This window comes from Diorhabda carinulata, chromosome 5 (genome assembly GCF_026250575.1).
Source record: "Diorhabda carinulata isolate Delta chromosome 5, icDioCari1.1, whole genome shotgun sequence".
Lineage (NCBI taxonomy): Eukaryota > Metazoa > Arthropoda > Insecta > Coleoptera > Chrysomelidae > Diorhabda > Diorhabda carinulata.
This window is the reverse complement of record NC_079464.1, coordinates 2,020,761-2,038,259: the sequence shown is the minus strand read 5'-3', so window position 1 is coordinate 2,038,259 and position 17,499 is coordinate 2,020,761. Positions and strand designations below refer to the sequence as shown.

Sequence of the window (17,499 nt, the reverse complement as noted above, 5' to 3'; positions counted from 1 at the left end):
CAGTTTCAGGATTAGAATGATCACTATTACGTACATTAGCTCTGTCATTTGATTCATTGAGTGTTCGTCCTGGACTATGAAATTGTTATTTACGGCTCTGTTGTCTTGGACTTCTTGTTTTGATGATTTGCCTCCCATTTTGTTTCTTAATTGAGGATGCTTTTGCTGAATCAGTTAGTTTACTTAACCAATGTATGTTGATCAGGATCATTAGTAGCCATGTGTTTCGCAGGATCGCCATGTGTTGTTGGGGTATTTGGTCAGGAACAGTAATAATAAAAACATACAAAAATCACTGGGTGTTTATTACGTTAACATAATACTTACGGCTAAGCCTTTTGACACTAAATACACTTTTCTATAATATACGTAAAACCGGCCTAATATACTAAGTCGACGAACTACCATGTCGAGAAATCATGTTTCCATTAATACTCTCTCTTTCGTATGAAGTGTCAGCAATATACAGGGTTTGTCCAGAAAGTAATAGGACTGAGTCGATTTAAAAAAATTTATTGAGCCAATCGTTACAATTCTTTAAAAACTTTCAAAATAAGCTCCTTCTGCGTCGATGCAGCGCTGCCAGCGCGATTTCCAAGCATTGAAGGCGTCACGGAAGGCATTCTCCGGAATAGCCTTGAGAGCCGCGGTGCATGCTGCTTGGATCCCCTCTGTCGTCTCGAAATGCTTGCCTTTCATAGGCCTTTTCTGGCGAGGAAACAAAAAAAAGTCCGGGGGGGGGGCACATCTAGGCTGTAGGGCGGCTGCGGAAGCGTTGAAATGCCGCCCTTAGACAAGTAGCTGTTCACAAGAAAGGCGGTGTGAGCCGGGGCGTTGTCGTAGTGCAACTTCCAGTCTGCTGCGATGTCTTGTCGGACCCGATTGACCCTTCGTTTGAGTCTCTTGAGCACTTCCACGTAAAACTTGGCGTTGACGGTTTGTCCAGGAGGAACAAATTCATGGTGGACGATGCCTTTGATGTCAAAAAAGACAATGAGTATCGTTTTCACTTTGGATTTGCTCATTCTTCCCTTTTTTGGGCGAGGAGACGCCGGTGTGTGCCACTCGGAAGATTGCCTCTTTGTCTCGGGATCATACTCAAAGATCCATGACTCGTCACCTGTGATTACGTTATTCAAAAATTGGGGGGTCACTTTCACACATGTTCGAATTTTCTTGGCACACTTCCACTCGCCTCAATTTCTGGTCGTCAGTGAGCACTTTTGGGACTATCTTCGCGCACACCTTGCGCATGTTCAAATGCTCCGTCACAATGTCATGAACCACAGCTTTTGGTAAATTTAACATCTGGGCAATCAAACGAATACTTAGTCGACGGTCTGTGTTCAAAACTTTGCGCACACGAGTCACATTGTCGGTGTTTGTCGAAGTCGAAGGTCTTCCAGCACGGTCTTCATCGGCGACCTCTTCCCGGCCCTCCAAAAAGGCCTGGTGCCACCGAAACACACCACTTCTTGCTAAAGCAACATCTGGGTAAGCCTGCTTGATCATATCAAACGTCTCTGTCGCTGATTTACCGAGTTTCACACAGAATTTAATCGCGTACCTCTCCTCTAACGAACGCTGCATTTTCGGCTTGCACAACTCATAGAAACACCAGGTGCTCGGAGACAACTGACCAGCCGCTCGTTTGTTAGCTAGGAACGCCCTCTACCGAATCCAGTCGGTGCGCGCACGCTCTGAAGTACAATCGCGGCGGAAGAAAATCAGTCCTATTACTTTCCGGACAAACCCTATATCCATTTCTTTCAAGTAATTCAATAAAAAATCAGATAATCCCTAGCCAGTAGTATTTGTAACTGGGCAAAATCCTAAAAAATGTTCTCGAATTTCTATACTTTTTGAATTGTCATTAATGAAAACGAATCTAACAATAATCGTTATCTGGTGGCTGATATCAGGTGTACAATCAAGAGTAATTGGAAAATATTTACAATATTTTAAGGTTTCAATAATAGTTCTCTTTACTTCTTCTCTTTACTTCTCCTATCAGGAAACTTAATTCATTTTGTATTTTATTGTCCAAATAGTGTGGCATTTTTTTGCTATCTTTTTGAACCTTATCAATATGTTCGGCAATTACGTTATCAAATGTTGCAATTGTCTCCATAAGTTTATAAAAATTGCCGTTACCTTTTTTGAAAAGTGTTTGAGTGTCCATCTTTTATTTTCCTTTTGAATTAAATTTTGATTAAAAGAGTCGACAGTAAAACTTTTCTCAATTGATTTCTTCAAAGTGTTCGTTGTAGCCTGATCCAGCGTGTCCTTTTCCACTACTTCGGGCGCTTCAGCGTACGATTTATTTTCTTGCAATTTTTCCAATCGTTCTTCTTTGTCCTCGTTTGACTCAAAATATTGAACATGTGGGTCTTGGCTACATGGAGGTTGTGGTTTTTTAGTGATCCTGGACACAAAAAATTTTTTTAATGATCCAGCTAATCGTTTTTTGTCTCTTTTTCTAACTTCCTTTTTCAGTATTGTAAACCAGAAAATTTCTTTCGACCATCAGACATCTAAATAATTGAACTATGATTAAAAATTTTGGCAAATTTTCTAATATAAAATAATTAAAACCTACCGTTCAGTCCGTTCACAATCACTGAATAAAAATAAATCAAATAGACACTGATCTCTTTCCCTAATTCGTAATATCGCAATCTTTACTCTTTGCTCTTTAGTTTTCAACTAATCAACTTAAATTAAAAAAGTTGAAAAAAGGCTACGCAAACTTAGATAAACACGAAAACACGGCATTAGAAAAATAAAAAAATCCCACATTCTCAAAGTCGGCAAAGAGTCTAAGAGTCAAAAGCCAAAAGAAAAGCCGCGATCCCTTTATTCAAGTAATCTATTAATATATTCTGTCATTTTTGCGGCAAGCGGCTTATTCTTTATTATTACCTATTTATTATCTTCCTTACGCCGCCCGATTCGCCCGAACGCTCAACTCACTATTTTGGTATTGTTGTAATAATAAGAAAACAATATTTCGGAGAAATGCCCCTATCAAAGAAAGACACTTTACGCTTTGCGATTAAATATTGCATGATAGGGCTCTGTTATTTTGTTAGAGATATTTTGCCTTTAGCCGCCCCGTGTCAGTGCCGTCGGGGTGCCATGCACCCCCGGCACGGCTCGGCCCTGATCTTTGGGAATAATATTTTTTTCTTTTGCCTGGATATTACCTTAAAATTATTTTCTTAAAATATTTTTGAATTTTTTTCTCTAGAAAATTATTAGTTATTAAACTAATTTCAGTCTGAAGCTGAAGTTTCTGCTCATAGTTCTATATATCACATAGAGATGACAACAATACACAATTTTTTTAAAAACTTCCTATTTCAAATTTTTTTTATTGATATTACGATTTTTTTGTTAAGAAGTATGTGGAATGTCTGAAACTATTTTATTATACTACTTTGAATAATTTAATTCACACAAATGATGAATTTTTTTTATTTGCGGGTTCAAAATGAGTAATTTTCTGTAACAACTCTTCATGATTGAGTTTCTCCATTCACTCAATGATTTTTTGGAAAAGTTTTTTATCATTAGACGAATAAAAAATTTGTTGTTCAACTTTATTCTGTTTACGATCTTTATTGCAGTAAAAACAAACATTATTAAGTCGTGGAACTTAAATGTTATGTCAGAAATATCATGAAAAACATTAGTTTCGTTGATACTTAAATAACAAGTCGAGCTGATAGCAACATCTAATGTTGACTGACTATCTAAACTTGGAGCAACATCTTCTGAAAGTACCGCACTGTTGAAACAATAATTAGGATGTCCTGACATGCACTGATTATTTGAATTTTAAGCAACATGTTCTGGTATTATTTCACTATTTAAACTAGGTTCAGAATTTCCTGATGTTTGACTATTTAATCCCGAAGAAATAACGTTACATGCGATCTCATTGTTTGAGTCACGTCTTTCGCAATAGTTCTACTAATATCTACTGGAATACTCGATAATAAAACGTGCGGACAAAAATATAATTTTTGAAACGTTAATGACGCAAAAAATGTGTGTCTGTGAGACCTATCTAAAGACAAAAATTTTAAAATTACGCGTTCAATAATTATTTAAAAATTCAGTATTATTATCTAAACAGGTAGGATGAGTATTAATAAACGCTACCGCCAGCCAGGTAGCCCAAACACCAACTGAAGGAGCAAGAAGGACGACACATAAAATCAGCTGACCTAAATTTCTTGTTTTCTAAACATTGTGAGCTTCCATAATATAGAAAAACTATTGTTGATTTTGTTATTTGCTCCAATCGTTCGCGTGTCTTTCGTCAATTATTAAGGTTAAGACTACATGAAGGAACAGAAGTATAAATAATAGACTATAACAGAAGCAGCAGCAGTAGCAAGCACATTTGTGATAAATTGTAACTTAACCTAACCTAACCTAACAAAACCAAAAATTTTGAATTATAGCATTGTGTAAACATTACATGATGCCTTTGTCATAGATCTAGTACTTCCATTTTGTTGATAGACTACAAAATAGCAGCTGAAAAGACGAGAAACGATTGAACCTAACCACAATTGAAATGTGTTATTGATGAATCAGTTATATATGTAATACTCCTGTATGGACCGTTGGTATGGGAAAAAACGTCCCTACGTTACGGTGCCGACAATATTCATTTTCTTTCTCGTTCGACACACTTTATCTTTACTGCACATGCTTCATGCACGCAAAAGATGCGCAGAACTAACTGAAGCGCCCGGAGAGAGAACGTTACACTATTTGTTTCACTTCAAAGTAATCCTTTTAGAAGAATTATCGTTGCTCTATGCATTAACATGAAATTTATAAGTTAATAGATGATTCGCCACACTTGATTACACCTATTATTTTTCTCACAATTCTAGCTCGTCAGTAAATCACAAAAAATAGAAGTAGCAAAAGAGTCTACGGAATTTAAGTATCACAATCATCAGTGAGAAATTGTATTAGAATAGTAACGAAATACAAAACAAAGTCAGAAGGAAATCAAAATATTCCTCTGTCAATCTACTGAACAATATCTATTTTTCTGATTCAATTTTAACATGATCTACCATGGAAAAATCATCACTGCTCTACGCATTAATTTGAAATTTAGAAATTAATAGATGGTTTTCCGTTAACTTCAATAAAACATGTAGTTAAAGTATTCTAGATTCTAGAAATCAGTGTAGTATCGTAGTGTCGGATCGTAAGGACTTTTTTCAAATTCGAATGCTAATAACTTTTGAGGTAAATCTATTTGTGTGGTCTTAGTTTTTCTCATATTTGACCAGAAAACGAATATCTTATTCTTTCAAACGAAGGTTTCAACAAAATGGTTTTGTCTTTATGGGTAATAGCACAATTTTCTATGCCAAAAAAAGTATCGAAATGTTTTTATTTTGAAACTGTCGAACTCTAATTCCATAATTTGTTAGATGTATCCCTTTAGGATTTTTTGGAAAATATTCGGTTTAATACGATCATGATGTCGGTCGTAATCATATGATAAGATCCTACTAAATGAAAATTTAAAGTTCTTGTAAAAAATGTTTTAAATTTGAAATTTCCACCAAATATTGGACGCGCCCGCCTTTCAAATATTGTCATCAAAATCTGGTTCTAGGTTAGGATCCACAATCAGCCGATAAATGATCTATCTCCTCTCAAATAATAATAGTGTCCGAGAACATCTTTTAATGATTTGATTTACCTGGAATTACATAAGCTAATTCAACAAGCAAAGATTAATCAATTTCTAAATGATCAGAAAGTCTTTCTGGAGTGTGTTCTAAATATGGAAACGTTTCGAGACCATATTTCTGAATGAAACTTTCTCGGAGGTATCAATCTCAAAATCAGATGTTATCTCCTTTTATTTCTGATATTTCGGTTTCGTTTAGTTAAAAACTCTTTCTTAATGATATTTGATATGCAGCTCGCGTGTCTTTCAAATTCTCACAATTTTCTTACGTGTCATAAGTTTATCGTTTTATTCTTAACTTGTTCCTGAGAAATGCGTTAAAGAAATTACTGTTTTTTTTTAAACTTATTAATAGGATTTGATTTCCATGAAATGAAATCTCAATTGGTTGTGAGCCCAACGCTTGTGTTGGCGTCACAGAGCTGTCGATGCTAAAAAATTGCTTACGTCATTAAAATATAAGAAAATGGCATCTTCGTCATTGTTATTTTGTTTTTTGGTTTTGATTATTTTCAGCATTCTTTTTGAGACCAGGAACATTAGAATTGGATGTTTTCTCTGGCTTCTTCAAATTTTCCAGATCTTTTATAAAGAGTTGAGGTTAGGTTAGGTGCTTTTCTTCCTCTATTAGATCTCCTTACTGCGAGAAAGTTTGGAAGTTGATTGTAAAGTTTGAATATTTGTATCTTGTCTGGGTATTGAAGACTATGAAGGCTATTTAGTGCACGTTTAAGACGATAAACATGGCAGAGGACGACAGCTGCAGATTCTAAGAGCAAGCTATAGAGACGGTAGAATATTTTGCGAAGGTCCTGCTTCCTAATAATTTAAATCTGAGCATGGAAATTTCAGTTGAAGACATACAATTATAAGTTGTTTTTAAATTGACTAGAAAGCATCCCACAAGTTGGAGATTTGCATTTTTTTATTCAATCTCTTTACAGCAATTTCACTTATTTGTTCTTTTAAATTAGCTCAACAACATTACGAGGGTTGCTACTTAAGTTTTGAGATATGGCATCACTCCATTCGTATACATTCAATATTGCATGAATATTTATAGGATCGTGAAAAGCATCGAATCAGGGATCTATGCATATGATTCAGAAACTAAAAAATAATTGATTGTACGAGTCTTTCAAGACGAATCAAATCCAACAAAAGTTGGAACCCAATGATTTATTCTTATTTTCGCAGATCAAAAATAAATTGGGAGGTCAACGTTTTTTTACACCTGAAGAAGCGGTTGATGTGTTTTTTGAGGTTATCAGCGATTGAGACCGTGTAATCATCTGTGTCCTGTCAAACCATGATATTTGCTTCCCATTGTCAACAAGAAATTTCCCTCGAACAGTTTTTCTTTTTTGTATAGAAACTGCGGTTTCTTTTGGGGGCCTTTTTAGGCAAGGCGCTAATTGGGAGACACGTATAGGACGTGTGAGGTAGCTTGACACGAAAGACGTGTACATGCTACACGTGCTGAGTGGTGGGGGTTTGGATTTGATTGACAGTCGCGACATTTGACAATCGAACAAAACATTTATATCTATATCACCTAATAAATTTATTCTATCGAAGAAGAAATAAACAGTGGACAATTCAGTTTCGTCTTTATATATTCTCGATTTTTTGTATCGTGAAGCTCTCCGTATTCCCTTACCGCCTCTAGTAACTTTTCTTCTGTCATTTTGTGAGCTCGTCAATGTATTCAATTTTGTAGATTACAAAATTACGTGCTGTGCGTTACCTCAAACGTGCTATACGTTTCCCAATTTGCCTCTGGTCTTAAACTTGTACAACGAAAGGGTATAGAGGCAATCACGAATTAGTGCGCTGGTTAGGTTAGGTAAGAGGCAATCATTAATTAGTGCACCTGTGAGGTTAGGTACATTTTCGGTAGACAGTTGATCGGACGATGTACTAGGTATGTCAGCAGGATTAGCACGTATGTTTCTTGACACTTTGTCTTTTTGTCTATACAGGAGAATAAGATGAATCAGAAGACTCAGAATAACTTGTGCTTGCCTTGTAACTTTCCGACGAATATTCAAACGGCTCTTCATCTGATAAAATATCGTCCATCATTACTTGTAAACGTAACTGTTCATTCTCATAATCACCCATCTCACTAATATCACTATCTATTTACTTTTTTACACAATTGAAGTTATCTTCGTGAATGACCAAGATAAACTAAGCAACTAGACAACGTTAATTTTATAACACGCATTTAAGTCTTGCAGGTCTATTCCTGTTCGCTGCGAAACACGGATGCATCGCGTGACGCCAGCATGGAAATGTTGTCTTTGGGGCCGCGCGATGCACACTTGCTTCGCACTTGAAAAATAAACTTACAGACCAAATAAAATCCTATTATGGAATTCCATAGCCTGGTAATTAGGTTTATGAAGGATTATTCTTTTTGGGTATCGGTATGAACACTGATTTCAGCCATTCCTCTGGTATATTTCCTTGTTGGTAGATCTTATTTAGTATCTTAGTGAAGTTTTTTAAGTTCGATCCATCTAATGCTTCTAATAGTTCAATTGGTATTCCATCCAACCCTGGTGCTTTTCCATTTTTGCTATTTGTTGTCTTCTGTCCCGAAAGAGCTGTAGAATATATATTGTTTCCAACACCTTTTTATATGTTCTTCTTCTAACTGGATCCTTTGTTGGCTAATCCTAGTCATGCATGGTTTTCTTTTCTTTGTGTTACCAGTTAATTCTTTCAGGTTCCTATGGAGATTTGATATGTCATGTTTTAAATTTAAGTCTTCAATTTCCTGACACTGATCTTTCATCCATTTTTCTTTTGCTTTGTTGATTTCTGTCTTTATTTTCTTATTTATGATTTCATGTTTTTTCGGGGTTCTTATTGAGCTCTCTCTTTTCGTCCATAAGTGTAAAGATTTGGGGAGTCATCCATTTTTTCTTCCTTCGATTTTCCTGCTTGCCTACGACTTCTGTTCCAGTTTGTACTAAATTTGTTTTCATGTCGTTCCAGTTCACATCATACTCTAATAATTTTCTCACCAACTCTATTAAATTTGTCTTTTATTTGGGGGTCTCTCAGCTTAGCTACGTCCAGTGTCGGTGGTCTGTATTGTTTTTTTTGTGATCTTAATTTAACTTTCAGATTAGCTACTAATATACTGTGATCTGTAGCTGCATCTGCACTTGGATAAGTTTTTACTCCATATGTTGCGTTTCTGAATCTTCTGTTTGTTAATATATAGTCTATCTGATTTCTTATTACCTGACCCTCTCTGTCTCCTGGAGCAGTCCACGTATAGAGTCTCCTTGGATGTAACTTAAACATGGTGTTTGTTATAATCAAGTCATGTTCTTGGCAATATTCAATCAGTCTATCACCTCTTTCGTTTCGTTGCCCCAATCCAAAATCACCGGCAACACCTGGCACTCTTCTTTTACCAACCTTAGCGTTGAAATCGTCCATTATAATGTTTATCTCATGTTTTTTCAAGTTTCTAGTTAAGTTTTCTAGATCTGCATAAAAGTCTTCTATTTCTTCATCGCTGTGGTCTGATGTTGGAGCGTAAATTTGTATTAGGTTGATGGGATGGGCTTTTATTTGTACTAGCATTATTCTATCATTGTATGGGATAAAGTTTATAACTGACTGTTGTATTTCTCTTCTGACAATGATTCCTACTCCGTTCCTGTATTGTCCCGTTTCTGTACCTGAGAGATAGAGTGCTGTCTTTTCTTGCTAAAAAATGCCAGACCCTGGCCATCGCACTTCTGCTAGACCTAGGACATCTAAATTCAATCGGCTCATTTCCCTTGTAACGTTTTCCAGTTTGCCGGTTTGATACAGAGTTTTGATGTTCCATGTAACAATGCGGTTTATAGTGAACTTTTGACTAGGATTTCTCTTGATGACTAACTGGGATGCCTTGTCATCTCTATATACGTGCCCTCCCCTGCCGAATCCTGACTTCCGTGTACCTGGATGGGTTGTCTTCAGTCTGCATTTTTGTGGTTCCATAGTGGTTTTTCTTGGGATATCCCTAAGGATCTTTAATGCGGTAGTCATCCCTTGGCTTTCCACATCATATGACGTTGTCATAATAATATTACGATCCTCCGCCTTTGCAACCAATTTCTCAGCCCCAGGACAATATGGGTGCCCTATCTCATACCAGCTCCTCCACCCAAAGCTGTTGGCTGATATGAGAGGAATTGCTTATTCCGGCCATTGTTCGGTCGACAGAGCCTCGTTTGTTATTAGCAGGGTGTAACATGTGCAGGTGAGGTTGTCATTTGGGCCAGCATTACAATATTAGCTGTCACCCCTTACACCTGTGGTCTTTGTATTTATCAGCGGAACCAGAGTTGTTTGTTGAATCCGACTTTCTCAAGAATGTGAAAACTGTTGATTAGCTTAGATATGTCTATGATAGTGTTGCCTTTAGCTATTGATATGGATTTCTCCCCCTCACCTAGCTTAGCGACAATTAGATAATAAATTTTCATTACCTCATCGATTTCCTTGTGCCTTACCGCTTCCCTTTCTTCCGGTGTCATCTTCTCCATTTCTAGGATCGCATAAATGTCCATAACTTCTTTCGTCATACTATATTCTTTAAAATATATCAAAATTCTTTTTTTGATATTATACTATCTGTTTTCGCTGCGTGCGGAAATACGCAAATTATTATCTTAGGTTACACTTATCTTGGGTATATCAAGAGCATGCCGAAAGCAGGAGCTCACACAATTGACTATGAGCCAGTAACACCGTATCATCGGCAAAGCGAATTGTATTTATTACTTCTTCGCCTATCTTCATTCCCTCTGTTCTTCCCCATAGTGCTTTTTTAAATATAACTTGAGAATATAAGTTAAACAGGACTGGCGACAGCACACATCCCTGTCTTACACGTCGCTCAACTGGTATTTCGTCTGTTAATAAATTATTTATCTTTACTACCGCCGTCTGATCCCAATATATCTTTTTTATTAAGGTTACATCCTTTGCATCGAGATTGATATTCTTCAATAAGTTTAATATGCTTTACCCTGTCAAATGCCTTATGATAATCTATGAAGCACATGTAAGTAGTTTTATTGTATTCACTGCATTTCTGTAGGAGAACATTCATCGCGAAGAGTGCTTCACGAGTTCCTATTCCTCCTCTGAAACCAAACTGGGTATTATCCAGTTGCTGCTCACATTTCTTATAAATTCTGTTTTGTATAATTTTTAATAATATTTTCAAAGGATGTGGCATCAGGCTAATTTATCTATATTGATCGAATGTTTGAGGGTTATTCTTTTTCGGTATCGGTATGAATACAGATTTCAGCCATTCCTCTGGTATATTTCCTTGTTCGTAGATCTTATTTAGTATCTTAGTGAAGTTTTTAAGTTCGATCCATCTAATGCTTCTAATAGTTCAATTGGTATTCCCTCCAACCCTGGTGCTATTCCATTTTTGCTATTTGTTAGTGCATTTCTAACTTCTGATTCTAAAATATCAAGACATTCGTCAAAACTTGGTAGATCAATGTCTTGTGGTCTTCTGTCCCGAAAGAGCTGTAGAATATATTCTTTCCAACACCTTTTTATATGTTCTTCTTCTAACTGGATCCTTTGTTGGCTAATCCTTGTTATGCATGGTATTCTTTTCTTTGTGTTACCGGTTAATTCTTTCAGCTTCCTATGGAGATTTGAGATGTCATATTTTAAATTTCCGACTTTCTCAAGAATGTGGAAACTGTTGACACGATAGTAAACGCACCTAACCTAACCTACCTAACCTAACCTAACCTCACCTCACCTAACCTAACCTTCCTTTTTTTGGCCCCAAGGTAGGGTGGAAGCTAATGCTGTCCTCACAGCTGGCGGGTGCAATGCTGTAAGTTTGTTTGGGACTCTCACCCACTAAACCACCCTCCTTGTTTCTGCATCCCTGGGAGTTGCGTGCGCCGGGAGGACAAGTTGTCATTACATCGGCGCACCTTCCCTATAAATCCTGTTCCTTATCTATTCCTATCCCTGGGTGTTTCTATCCTCTTTTTCCTTTTTGGTCATTACTACGGTCATGTACGTCGTTACCGCGTTCCAGGTTTCCTTATCCTCGAGCATTTTCCCTATGATCTCGGTTGCCGTTGGCAAGTCACATCCTAGTTGTTCTTTTAGTCTGGTTCTCTCCTCACCCCATCTCACACATTCGTAGAGGACATGGGCCGGGTCGTCCATTTGCCCACATGTTTTACATGTGTCATCCTCGGTCTTACGGATTCTTTTCGTGAAGGTACCGAACGAACCATGTCCCGTCAGAACCTGCGCGATGTAGTAAGAAGTGGTTCTGTGTTTGCACATGACCCAGCTTCTTATGTCTTTAATCAATGTTTTTGTTCACTGGGCCTTCGTCTCCAGACTATCCCACCTCTCCTGCCACTTTTTATATGTTCTTTCTCTTGCCATTCGTCTATTACCGGCTAACCTGCCTCCTATGTTATATAGAAAGCATCTCTCAGTTATCATGAGATCGATCAGTGGGAAACCTGCTATAACCTGGACTGTCTCGGCCGATACGGTCCTATAGGCAGCGGCGACCATCAGTAAGCCTTTTCTTTGCGCGGCCATTAATCTTTCCTTGTATGATTGTATCTTCATGGCTTCGCGCCAGGCTGGTGCCGCATACAGGAGGACGCTGTGCATTACTTGGCACATAACCCTGCGCTTGCAATAACCAGGCCCTCCCACATTCGGCATCAGTCTCCTTAATTGTGCGATCTTTTTATCGGCTTTTTCGACCGTGTATTTCATATGTTCTAGGAAGTTGAGGTTTTTTGTTATTATTACTCTCAGATATTTTATTTTCTTTTTGGCCACGACTCTTTGTCTTTCCACTACCATTTTGAAATGACCATTTGTTTTCCGTGGTCCCTTCACCGTCAGTATCTCCGTTTTTTGTGGAGCAATTTTTAGTCCGTTTGTTGTGATCCATCGGACCGCTAGAGCTACAGTATTCTCTGCTCTATTCCTGACCTCATTTTCTTTGTCTCCTACGATGTAGAATACGAGGTCATCAGCGTACGCGATAGTGGAATCTTTTGGGCCGTAGTCCAATTCTAGGATACCGTTGTATATAATGTTCGGTCCAAGGACCGAGCCCTGCGGAACACCCATCGTACACTTGTGTGAAATGATACCGGAAGTCACCCTCCTGCCGCTCAGATAGTTCTTTATGTATTTTGTTAAGTATGGGCTGATTCCGTTATCCTTGCAAGCCATGACTATTCTATGCCATTTCGCGGTATTGAAAGCATTCTTTATGTCTACCGCCACAAATAGACCCCATTTGTGGCTGGTTTTGCATACAACTTCCTTTAATTCCTTTATTGCCGACACCGTTGATCTTTTGGGTCGGAAGCCATGCTTGTGGTGGAGATAAGAGGTTTTTATTCTCGATCTCCTCAGCCAGTCTATTTGTAATAGTTGATTAGGCATATGGGGCGGTAGCTGCCTGTCTCGTTTGGGTCTTTACCCTATTTCGGAAGTAGAACAACTAGCTGTTTTCCAGTAGTCGGGAAACCGTTGTTGTTTGTTTCAGTAATTCGTTTAAATAATTTAGGATTTGCAACAGTTTAGTTTTCACCGCGATTTTTAGAGCTTCGTTTGGCAGGCCGTCTGGTCCTGGTGCCTTGCCGTTTTTTATATCCTTAATGGCTATTTCGAGCTCGACGCTGGTGAAACTCTTAGGTTCCCCGTGTAGTGCGGGTTCGACGTCGTCGTTGTTTATCATTCTCCCTCTTATTGTCGGGAATAGGGTGCGGAGGATCTTTTTTCGCGCTGAGTTGGCCTTGTGTTTTATTGGCCATCTTACCCGTCACTATCCTATAACCCTGACCCCATATGTCGTTTTCCAGGTCTTCCATGAGGTCATCCCAACATCTCTTTTTGGCCTGCAGAATTAATCTTTTAAGAAGTTTGCCTTGTTCTTTCATACCGTCTTCCCATTTTTGTTTTAGTTGTGGGAGTTTTTCTCGGGTGTATCTACGTCTTAGTCTATTATATTCGTTTCTGGCATTTTCTATTTCTGGGTTCCACCAGTAGCCGTTTCGAATGTTTTATCTATGGCCTTTCGGTATTCTCTAGCACTTATATTCGGTGAGATATACACGACCGTCATAATGGTGCCCTTGGTTTCTATTTGCACGCAGTTATCACCTCGAAGCGTCTTATCGATTTCTAAGTTTTTATTTATAATGGCAATCGTCACGCCTACTTTCTTATCTACGAGCCATCCATTTTTTTGCGATGTTTTTGTTTGGCTCGGAAATTATCATAATATCGATTTGGTGTTTATTCGCTTCGTCGAAGGCGATATCGTGCGCCATCTTGGACCTTCCCAGGTTCACTTGTTGATCTGGTTTTTGCCCATTTTTTGATCATTAGCCATTTTGCTTGTATCAGGCCCACATTCTCACCACGCTGTGCAGCAAGAGACGTGACCCCGGGCTATCATATGTGTAGTAAAGAAATAAGGAAAATTTATTGGACTATTGATCTTATAAATAACCGTAGGTATCCTAGTTGGGATTCTATAATAATAATCGGCATTAGCTCGTCTAAAATATAAATTAAAATAAATAAATAAATAAATAATAAAAATAAATAAAACCTCTGTTGTCGTTGAGAGTATAAGGTTCAACCAACGACAACTTCCTAAAATAGGCCTCCGGTGTATATTGCCGGAACCTAAAAACAACAATTACCGACGACACCTTTAAAACTAGCGATGATTTCCTTCTTATAAAGTCTGTCTCCTGGACAAAGAGGTTGTAAAAAGACCTTTTGTCCATTTTAATTGGTTTAGACCTTATTTATTTAATCCTTTTTCTCGAGGACTAATTTTCTGTATTCTGGACACTTCATGGTGTCCATCCTATGACCATCAACTTTACAGGCCATGCACTTCGACACGGCCTTACATTCCTGGGCTCTATGGTTGAGCCCACCACAATTGAGGCATTGTTTGCTTCTGTCCTCCCCCTTACAGGAGGTCAGACTATGTCCGTATTCCAGACATTTATAACATCTCAGAGGGACTATTCGCTCCCTCGCCCTACACGCCGACCATCCCATTTTAATGGTTCCAAGCTCTCTGAGCTTGCCGGCTTTATTATTCGGAACGGAGAGTAGACACATCTGCCCTCCGAATTTCGTATTTCTTATCAACTTGATCTCTACTAGGCCTGCGAGGCCGGTCTGCTTCTCGACCGCAGCCTTCACCTCCTCTGAGGTGACCGCCGGGTCGAGGTCAATGACGCTAAAAACCGTCCCCCTATTCCTGGTCGTTACACTGACCTCCTCCATTTTATTCTTTATGGCATTTTTTAGGGTCTGTGCCTGACCCTTGCCTTTGAGGCGGATGAAAATGTCTCCGCCGCTTGTTTTTTTGACATTATTAATGTTGACGTTGAGGCTCGCAACGTCAGCTTTCTGTTGCATAGTTTTTAATACTTCGGCGAAGAGCCTGTCTCCTGTCCTGACCAGGACGGATTCACCCTTTTCCGACCTCCTACCTCTGGCGGCCCTCGGGTGTACCATCATATTGTAATTACCACCGCTTTTGCCGGTAAATTCTATTATTTTTCTCGTGGGAGCTACCTCCCCACCGAGAATGAGGACATTCGTGTCCTCGCCCAGGTTCTCCCCGACCATGGCGTTGATCGTTTCAAAGTCTTTTCCTGGCTCCCCTTTAAGTCTGGCGACATAGTGCCTCCAGGCTTTTTTTGGTTTTTAGGGAGGTTACCGAATTCTCAATAACCTCGAAGTCCCCGGGGTTTAGGGATTTCGCCATCTCCCTGATTTCGAGAGTCATGTTTTCCGACTCTTTATCGCTGTTTGGATATATTAGGACCATACAGTCCTTTCTATCCAGTGCCTCCTGGCTCCTCATAGAGAGAATCTTAGTTTTGGAGAACACCTGGTCCTTCCAGAATTTATCTTTAATTCCTTCAAATTCCTTGAAGGAACCTCCCTTTTCAAGCGCTGCCTTAATTGCTTTGGCAATCTCCGCTTTTTTAAGCTTTTCAGCTTCTTTCTGGCATTCTTGGCATTTTATGCCGCTTAAATTAATCTCGGATGTGTTTTTTTTATAATCCGTAGTCTTGATTTTTTTGCTAGTGTTCCCATTTCCCCCATCCTCCTTTTGATTTCTTCGTTATTAATATTTAGACTCGCGATTATCTCTTCGACCTCGCTGAGCTTTCCTATAATGGCCTCTGGGGCCGTCTCATCATTTCTGGAGTTTTCTTCCCTCCAGGATTTTCTTTGAATTTTTTTTTCTTCAGCCCTGGTGCTTTGGCACCAGTAAGGTTTGGTGACCTTTTTCTCGATCCCGGGTAGGATCGAGAATAGGTCGGACTTTCTGAAGTCAAACTCTTCGCTTGACTCCTGCACCTCTTCAATTAAATATTCCTCTATCATGGTCGACGTTTCACCATCGAAAAAAACTTGTTTCATTTTCTTGTGTTTTAGAATCAGCTCCTGTTCGAAGAGCTCCCGGGCGAGGTCATCCTCGACAGTTTTCACATCCTCATTAGTAGCTTTTTTGTCGTCTTCACCAGAAGACGACGTGTAATCCTCATCATTCAGAACTTTTCTCCTTCTGTCATGAGACAGAGATGACTCCGTCTCCGACGAAAGATTTCTTCCTCTTCTGCGTTTTTTTGTTTTTGTATTATCCATAAATAATCCCACGAGTGGGGCCGAAATAACTGTCCGGCGAGGCAGTGCGCCCTTACCTCGCTAAGGCAAGGTACTCTGGGAGGTCGCCTGGTATCCCAGAGGCATCGTTCATCCCGCGCAGCCATTCATCCCATAGCCATGGTGGCTAACAACGTAGGATTACGGATTTTTTCTCCACGTTTACTCCTGTTTTTTGAGCTGTTTCTTAGCTTCATTCCCCTCTACCTGTCCGTCGAGACGGTCCGAGAAGAGAGGAAGTTATTGAGCCACTCCACCAACGTCAAGGTCTTACAGCTCTCAGGAGTGGAATCTAACTTTACTTTTTTTTGTTGTGGGTGGAAAAATCTTCAAAAGACTTCTGGGAAGGTGTCCCAGGTGTGCTGGATTCACCCGTTAACCGGGCGCCTACCAGCTAAAAACCCACCCTCTTCTCCACCGACGCATGTGGAACCGTTCTTAGCGAACATCGCGTCACATGCGCCGGCTGTACTCTTCACTCCGTGTGCTCTACGTATTCTTCGCTTCCTCTAATAAATAACACATGCACTAGACACTAAAAAACATCACACGCACATAAAAAAAGAGAGGACATACACGTAAATAACCATAAATAAAACCTACCTAAACTGTATAAGTAAAACTTAGGCTAACTTATCCTATTTTTAAAATCATGTGTATAGTTAAAACTTAACCTATCTTAAAATTTGTAAAAACCTAACCTAGGAATCTAAAAGAATTTTTCTTTTTAATTAATTCTAATTTAAAATTGTGTATAAATAAAAGAAAATTTTTTTTCTTTCTCAATCTAATTAAAAAAAAAAAAAATAAAATCTTAGGTCTAATTTAAAATTGTATAAATAAAATGTGTCTTAAGTTAATTTAAAAAATATAATATAAAATATAAAATAGTTTAAAATATATAAATAAAAATCCTAAATCTAATTTTAAAAAATTGTATAAATAAAAATCCTAAATCTAATTTAAAAAAATTGTATAAATAAAATTTCCTATATCTAATTTTAAAAAACTGTATA

General features: G+C 38.5%; 4 protein-coding genes across 4 annotated transcripts; all 4 read right to left on the bottom strand.

Annotated features, from left to right (window-relative positions):
* Window positions 1-1,131: 1,131 nt before the first annotated feature.
* Window positions 1,132-1,590, bottom strand: LOC130894218 (protein GVQW3-like). Its single transcript, XM_057800864.1, has one exon. It carries the CDS (start codon window positions 1,588-1,590, stop codon window positions 1,132-1,134), a length of 459 nt encoding a protein of 152 aa, XP_057656847.1.
* Window positions 1,591-8,137: 6,547 nt separating this feature from the next.
* Window positions 8,138-9,340, bottom strand: LOC130894217 (craniofacial development protein 2-like). Its single transcript, XM_057800863.1, has 2 exons — window positions 8,770-9,340; window positions 8,138-8,346 (listed from the first exon to the last, which is right to left on the bottom strand). Exons 1-2 carry the CDS (start codon window positions 9,338-9,340, stop codon window positions 8,138-8,140), a joined length of 780 nt encoding a protein of 259 aa, XP_057656846.1.
* A 2,412-nt stretch (window positions 9,341-11,752) lies between these two features.
* LOC130894216 (uncharacterized) lies at window positions 11,753-12,085 on the bottom strand. The gene has a single exon (XM_057800862.1). It carries the CDS (start codon window positions 12,083-12,085, stop codon window positions 11,753-11,755), a length of 333 nt encoding a protein of 110 aa, XP_057656845.1.
* Window positions 12,086-14,599: 2,514 nt separating this feature from the next.
* Window positions 14,600-17,269, bottom strand: LOC130894215 (uncharacterized). Its single transcript, XM_057800860.1, has one exon. The coding sequence runs from the start codon at window positions 15,434-15,436 to the stop codon at window positions 14,600-14,602; it is 837 nt and encodes a 278-aa protein (XP_057656843.1). The 5' UTR covers window positions 15,437-17,269.
* Window positions 17,270-17,499: the final 230 nt, after the last annotated feature.

Excerpts from the sequence above, each read along its gene's own strand:
- LOC130894218 (XM_057800864.1), bottom strand. The coding sequence starts at position 1,590 with ATGCAGCGTTCGTTAGAGGAGAGGTACGCGATTAAATTCTGTGTGAAA.
- LOC130894217 (XM_057800863.1), bottom strand. The coding sequence starts at position 9,340 with ATGCTAGTACAAATAAAAGCCCATCCCATCAACCTAATACAAATTTAC. Across the intron at positions 8,347-8,769 it reads AGACAAATTTAATAGAGTTG|CTCTTTCGGGACAGAAGACA; the intron begins GTGAGAAAATTA and ends TATATTCTACAG.
- LOC130894215 (XM_057800860.1), bottom strand. The coding sequence starts at position 15,436 with ATGGTCGGGGAGAACCTGGGCGAGGACACGAATGTCCTCATTCTCGGT.
- LOC130894216 (XM_057800862.1), bottom strand. The coding sequence starts at position 12,085 with ATGTGCAAACACAGAACCACTTCTTACTACATCGCGCAGGTTCTGACG.